Source organism: Otolemur garnettii, unplaced genomic scaffold, assembly GCF_000181295.1.
Source record: "Otolemur garnettii isolate 467f Iridium unplaced genomic scaffold, OtoGar3 scaffold00055, whole genome shotgun sequence".
NCBI classification, from domain to species: domain Eukaryota; kingdom Metazoa; phylum Chordata; class Mammalia; order Primates; family Galagidae; genus Otolemur; species Otolemur garnettii.
Window position 1 is genome coordinate 1,497,938 of NW_003852450.1, and position 7,729 is coordinate 1,505,666.

General features: G+C 41.6%; 1 protein-coding gene across 1 annotated transcript in view; it reads left to right on the top strand.

Annotated features, from left to right (window-relative positions):
• Positions 1 to 7,729, top strand: part of CD34 (CD34 molecule) — a 22,804-nt gene that overhangs the window by 9,107 nt on the left and 5,968 nt on the right. The window contains exons 2-4 of the mRNA XM_023514551.1: positions 1,758 to 1,943; positions 2,555 to 2,808; positions 3,820 to 3,900. Coding sequence (XP_023370319.1) covers positions 1,758 to 1,943; positions 2,555 to 2,808; positions 3,820 to 3,900 — 521 coding nt within the window. The remainder of the gene's footprint in view (positions 1 to 1,757; positions 1,944 to 2,554; positions 2,809 to 3,819; positions 3,901 to 7,729) is intronic.

The window sequence follows — 7,729 nt, forward strand, 5'->3', positions numbered from 1 at the left end:
ATGTGGACGATAGCAGGAATACTCATGAAGATCTTCAGAGAATAACAAGATTTAGGAACATCATGCTACAGTGATTCAGCATTTCTTTTCTCTTTAATTCTCTCAACAATCCATTGAGGAAATGTTGCCAGAAAAGACCCTTGCTTAAGAGAGAAGTAAACTGAGATACACACACATTAAATTATGCAGAGCCGGAACTAAGCTCCCCATCTCCCCATGACATTTGCTGAGAAACCAGGCCTTGTGTTTTCTAGTCTATTAGCTGTATTCCTAGGTTAGATTTTCTTAAAAGAAATGAGTCCCTTAACAAATGGGAAGGAGGATGGGTTTGAAGACCATGAGGTAGAGGATGAAAGGAATTTGAGAATGGTGAAGTCTGAGAAAGACAGAAGATTTTTTTTTTTTTTTTTGGAGACAGAATCTCACTATGTCACCCTCAGTAGAGTGCTGTGGCATCACAGCTCCCAGCAACCTCAAACTCTTGGGCTTAAGCAAATCTCTTGCCTCATTCTTCCAAATAGCTGGAACTACAGGCACCCACCACAATGCCCAGCTGTTTTTTTGTTGTTGTTGCAGTTGTCATCATTGTTAGCAGGCCCCGGGCTGGGTTTGAACCCACTAGCCTCAGTGCGTGTGGCCAGCACCGTAACCACTGTGCTATAGGCACCAAGCCAAGACAGAAGATTTTTTAAGGGGATTGCACAGAGGTGGTATGAGTCTAGTGATTCTTCTAAGAGTTAATGCGTTGGTTAGAGAGTGACCAAAAAAGAGCCATCCTTTGACCATCAAGGATACATTGAGAAGTGTATCCTTTCTTAAGTTTTATTCTATTTAATTTTATTTTATCTATCTATCTATTTATTTATTTATTTATTTTGAGACAGAGTCTCACTTTATCGCCCTCAGTAGAGTGCTGTGGTGTCACAGCTAACAGCAACCTCCAACTCCTAGGCTTAGGCAATTCTCTTGCTTCAGCCTCCCAAGTAGCTGGGACTACAGGTGCCTGCCACAATGCCCGTAGTCCTGGGTGTGAGCCAAGGGGCATCTGAACAAGAAGTTCTAGGAAATCTTGGTCCTCAAAGTATGATCTAGAATGGATGGTATATTCTGGTTGGTTCTCACAGGAAGGAGCAAAGAGTGTGGGCCCTGTAAGGGGCAAGATCTAGGCAAGCAAAAAATAGTCTTACTTTTTTTGTTGTTGTTGCAGTTTGGCTGGGGCCAGGTTTGAACCTGCCACCCTCATTATATGGTGCGGGTGCCCTACCCATTGAGTCACAGGCACCACCCCTTTCTCACATTTTAGATCTTTGCAATATTTATGCAGGTGTCATTTTATATTTTAGTGTTTTACTTAATGTATTATGAGCATTGCCTTATATTTCTGTGTTATCACATTTTCATCAATTTTTGCTTGCAATAATTATGCATATGATTATGTAATGATTATAGTATATTAAGTGCAAATACCATTTATCCTATTGTAATTAATTTAGTGGCTTGTAACTTTCCCCTTCTATAAATAATACTATACTAGACACTTGTATGCATAAACGTTTTTCCTTCTCTATTTCCTTAAGTGATCTAGTAGTGAAAAATTAGTTCCCTGTCCAGGAAGATGTTCTTATTACTGTACCATTGTCAGGGGCAGCCAGAATGTTCTAGACGGAATCTACCTGAAGTCAAGAAATTGTACAAAGGGATGTCATGAGGTTCCAGGAAGGTTTAGGTTCTGATTTTCCCTCTCTGTTTCCCCATAGCCTCTGTGTTCACAAGTACAAACAATTTGACTACTATTACTAGAGAGTCATCCACCCCACAGACCTTCTCAGTTGTTCCTACAAATGTATCCCATGGGCAAACTGCAACACCAAGTACCAGTGTTGGAAGCACCAGCCCATTGCCTGTCTCTCTGGGCAGCAATCGGACCACAGAAATCATCTCAGGTAAGAAGAATGTCTGTCTCAAGTCCCAGAAAGATGCTGCTGATGCCTGGGTAAAGCATTTAAGATGTTTGCAGGCAGCTCCCCTCACCACAGATGAAATCAGGCAAACACCTTACATTAATGGTTTGAACAGTATGCTTAGGGTACCTTAAGTAAGTTCTAGATGATTCTTTCCGTAGTAACAGCTTCTTCGGACCCATGCTTGGCAGCCAATTTTGATGGGTAATGCTTCCTGTACCCCTTCTCTCACACTGAGTTTAGCTTAGTGATGAAGTAAGGATCAGACGGGGACTCCATAGAGATCTCTGATCTCTTCCAAATGAAAAAACGTGGCAGTCTTTAGCTTCTCTGGGGGTGGACCAGCATCTATTTTAGTCTCAGAATCCTGAGGGCACCTCTCATACATCCCAGATTATAGCTATGGTTCTGACAGCTGGCTTGAAATGAGTTCAGTCAGTGTTAGGACATGAAGTGACAATTAACTCCCCAAACTCCCCTTTTTGTGTGTTGAAATTCGTGCTCGTGTCATGACCTGAGATTGTGTGTGTGTGTGTGTGTGTGCACCTGCAAATGTGTGCACATATGCACACCTGTGTTTTGATCTATTCCAGAGACTACAGCCAATTTCACATCTACCTCTGTGGTCACTCCAGTCCTCACAACCACAAACTCTTCTGACCAGTCACAGACCTCTCTAGTCGTCACAGCGTCCACCACCCTAGCCAAATTTTCAACTTCAGAGATGACCCGGAAGCCTAGCATATCACCTGGAGTTGTTTCAGGCCCCTCACTCATCCACACCAGCTTTAAGCCATCTCCCACTGAACCTTATATAACGCCTTCTCCTACCACAAGTACCATCAAGGTGGGTGAATTGGGCCCCAAAATGGCAGATTGCGCCCTCACTTCATATGTACGCTCTGTCTTCTCTTCCACCTGTCCTCATCCCCACCAATGGGTGTCAGTTCTGTCGGAATCAGCATGGAGACACACAGTTGAAATATTGATGGGAGAAGTAGAAAGGGTGATGAGGGCTAGAGTCAGGTGACAAGGCTGATAAGGGCTTTAGGTACTGCATTTTAGGGAGCAGAGAGTTAGGGGGATTCTGGGTGATCCATCCAGTCCTCTGTGGTTGTTTTCAGTACCTATTGCTGTCACTGACCAGGGCACCATTCCCCTTTGGCAATATTTAGAAATTATCTCCCATTTAATGGGGCTGCCTTTTGCAAAATGTTTAGAACAAATAATATGTCCTCACTCTGAGAGGGTTTGGTGGTTGTGCCTGGCAACTGTGCAGACCAGGGATGCTGAGCTCACCCTGTCCTTCTCGGCCATGGGGCTGGTGGCTGTTAACAGCTTCTAGCATGAAAGGCAGAAAATGTGAGCGTGTGGAGCTTGGGCCAGGCCTGAGCAATCTATCTGCTTTCCATTTTTGAAGGAGCCAGAATTAAAATCTAAGGGGTCTGGGGGACCAGGAGGAAATGGGTGTTACTAGGATCTGCCAGACCACCCCATTACCTGTTTGCCTGTATGGCTTCCCACAAGGTGGATTTCTCTGGTGGGAAAACAGTCCAAACGGGAAAAGATCCTCCCCTTTCCCATTCCTGCACCATCCAAGCCAATGTTTACCAAGACTGCAAATAGCTACTTGTCTGCAAGCCTAGGCTAGCAACAAAAGTTTATTATCTGATGAGGTGAGTTAGAAGAGACGAGTATAACTCTTAGAAATCTCTAGTCCCCTGACACATTTTAAATTTCCTTTTCCCTAAAATCTTTTAGAAGAGATTACCCCATAGAAAAGAAACTGGAAAAAAGGTGGGAATGAAGTGAGCTGCAAAGAGACGGGCTAATTCATTTTGTTTTTGTTTTAATACAGGGAGAAATCAAATGTTCAGGCATCAAAGAAGTGAGATTGACTCAAGGCATCTGCCTGGAGCTAAACGAGACCTCGAGCTGTGTAAGTCAGGCCCCTCTCACTTTGCTTCCGACCGTCCCCTCCCCTAAGCCTTTCTGAACTAAGCCTTCTTGGACTGGACTGGACTTTGGTAGAGGTGAGGGGAGTTGAGCTGGGTCAGCTTACTTCTTTACAGAGCTTTTGGTTTGGGGAGTAAGAGGCCCCATCTGGTGGGCAAAAAAGGCAAAAACAATTTTAAGTTTTCCCCTCCTCTATAGTACATTTAGTATCTACAGAGGGTGCCTAAAGCGTATACGCATTTTAAGAGAGGAAAAAACTGTACTAAAATTATGATATTTAACACATACTGATAACCGAAGATAAATACAAGTCACAGGAGAGCCTCTTGTCATTGCAAAAGTCAAAGGTGACTTGAGTATTACGCATTTAATACAGTGTTTTCCTTCCTGAAAATGTGTATACATCTTCTGGCACCATCTGTGTCTATGCACATACCTACATGTTGCCAAATTTAAGTTTGCTTTTTTGTTAAGAAAGTCCTCTCACTATTTAGATATAAACTAATCAGTCAGTTCCTTTATTATTGTTTACCTCTATCTCTAATCCACACAGAACTGATTTTGTTGTAACATTGTCTTCTTTCACATAACTATTTTTCCTAACATTACTTATGGAATGAGTATTTCCTTTAGCTTATTTCAGGTTTTTTAATGTCCCAGGGCATATTCTTCAGAGATATTTTCTTTGTTCAGTTTGTTTCTGCTTTCGCCTGTTTTAAATTTTCAAAACTATGGTAATTTACACTGCAGTACTTTGAATCTCCATCCAGGAAGTTCTTTCTCCATACCACGGTAGAAAATGTGAAGTATTTTTTTTCTTTTAGAAAAGATACAAAAAAAGAATAGCATTAAACTTTTAAATGGAACTACTCTAAAATCCCTCCTTTTTTCTTCTGTTTTTTTTTTTTTATCTCTTAGTATTTCACATTTTTAAAGATCATTTTTTTTTCCTATGGGTTTGGTGGATTTCTGAGAGTTATCTATAACATAGACTTCCCATCGTATGTTTAAATTGATTTTTGCTGATGTGTTAGAAAGTTAATGGAGTTTTGAATAATTATCTTGGGCTTGTCCATTTTCTTGAACTTGGTTCCAGGAATTTTTTTTTTTTCATTGATTCTTTTTAGTTTTTAAAGTAACCTTCTTGGGGGTGGTGCCTGTGGCTCAAAGGAGTAAAGCGCCGGCCCCATATGCCTGAGATGGCGGGTTCAAACCCAGCCCCGACCAAAAACTGCAGAAAAAAAAAGTATAAAGTAAGCTTCTTGTTATCTACTATATTGTTTCCTTCCTCCTGCCTAGTAGGAATGTCTCTAGTTTCAGCTTCATGTCTTATTGCGTTGGTAAGAATGTAAAATAATTTTTACAAAAATGTAAAATAATTTTTAATGATGATAGCAGGCCTTCTTGCTTTGTTTCAGTAAATCCAATTTCCTGATAGTAACGAGGCTCTGGAGGAAGGATAGGGCAAAAGGGAAGAGTGGTATTTACTTAGAGTAGAAAACATTTTCTTACAGGCTGGGAATCTGTTTAAGGAAAACCTATACGGGATGTGTGGCATGCACAGATGGGAAAGATCTCAGTGAGGAGAGGGCGTAAGATATTTGTTCATTCTGACTACCGGTATCTTATTTATGATCATCAACATTTTTAAAACTACATATAAAAGTATTATTTAACTTAGGAGACTTAAAAACAACAGAAATTATGAAGACGTGAGTTTGTATGATGGAATAACTAAATTCAGCTTACAAGGAAATGTTAACTTAATCCTGAACATGCAACGTGCAAGTAATACACAGTGTGCTTCTGACGCTGATTTTCAGCTCTACTCATTAGGGAAAAAAATGGCAAAATCCTTTTCCAGTTGTAGCTAAAGAATATGACCACTTTCTTTTTTATTTTCCTTATCATCTCGGTAGAACATTTATTTTCCTATGTATCACACAGGTCTGTGCCAGAATGCTAATTCTTTGCACCTAGGATTTAGGGCTACCTGCAGGGCCTTCTAAGTGTCTATCTGTTGCTCGTTCAAGTTCACATTGAACTTGGGTCATTGTCCAAGAAAAGTACCAGAAACTTGCTGCCACTCTAGAAATAACTCTTACTCTGCTGTGATCTCTTTCTTTCTATGGTCTTTACTGTCCTATCTACTTTGTATCACAGCTGAGGTCTCTGCTCTGCACATTCTTCTGACATTTGGGGAGGATCTGTGAGTAGGGTTGTGGCAAGAAAGTGGCTCCCCCCAGTTTCATATGCTACAGAAGCCTTCTACAGGGCTGGGCTCATAGTACATCAACTCTGTGACAGCACATGAACACGTGAATGGTGCTCCTGTTCCCCTTATTATCCCCCTTCTTCCTGAGAGCTCCTCTTCCCCAGCCCCCAAGCAACAGTGCCTTCTTGTATGCCCCAGGGTAGTTTCCCCTCAGCCAGCAATCTTCATTCCAGAATTTTTAGCCACAGCTCTGATTGTGTGTGTCCCAGATTCTCTTTCCTTGGCTCCTACTCTCTGCTGTCTGATAATCAGTGTATTCCAAAGGCTGTGAGTGGTGCATTGCCTCTGAATTTTCCTTAGGTTGCATTTGGACTTCTGATATCAGAGGGCCTTAAGGTATTGCTTCTAATGTTGGGGGACTCAGGCCCTCCCCACACCCTAATAAGGAGCAGGAAGGATTTGGTTGGCCCTAGCATCATGTCCTTGAGTACTTTTTAAATGTGGTCTGCTCTTGCATTTGGTATATGCCCGTAATAAAAATACGTGTGCATGGTTCCCAGCTATCCAGACACTCATTCTGCAGTAGTACATAGGTGGATACCAATATATTAGTTCTCTCTGTGTGGATTATTTAGGCATGTCTTCTGGACACACATCCTGCAGACATTTACTGCCCAGTTCCACTCCGTTTGCTCCCCATCCTTCACGTCTAGGCATCCAGGGAAGGGAAGTTGATACCACACTCTTCTTGAGCACCTGCTACCACATCTCAGAACCCTCGTTTGCAGAAGGTGTCGACCCAAATTGAACATTCCTTCTCTATGCTGAAGGGTCAGCTTAATTTAAGTCTTTGTGGTTGTGATTTCCCAATAGTTTTCAAAATGTGAAGTTACTTTATTCTCTCATGCTGTACCCATTTGTCCAGAGGAATTCACCAAAGTAGTTTTTTTAATTGTTGTAAAATACAACATAAAGTTTACCACCTTAACCATTGTTAGTGTACAGTTTGGTAGTGTTGTACATTCACATTGTTGTGTAATCAATTTCTAGAACTCTCTGCATCTTCCAAAACTGAAACTCTGCACCATTAAACAGCTCCCCCCAACTCTCTCCTCCAGACACTGGCAACTACTCTTCTACTAATACTTTCTGTCTCTATGAGTGTGGCTATTCCAGGTACCTCATGTGAGTAGACTCAAATAGTGTTCGGCTTTCTGTGACTTGCTTATTTCATTTGGCCAAATGTCCTCAGGGTTCATCTACATTGTAGCATATATCAGAATTTCCTTCCTTTTAAAGGCTGGTTAATATTTCATCGTGTGTATCTACCACATTTTGTTTCTCCATTCATCCATTGATCTTCCATCTTTTGGCTATTGTGAATAACACTTCTATGAACATGAGTGTACAAATATCTCTTCCATACTCTGACTTCAGTTCTTGTCAGTACATTTCCAGAGATAAAATGGTTGGATCAGGGCTGGGTGCAGTGGCTCACGCCTATAATCCCAGCACTCTGAGAGGCCAAGGCAGGTGGACTGTTGGAGCTTAGTAGTTTGAGACCAGCCTGAGCAAGAGCAAGACACTGTTTCTAAAA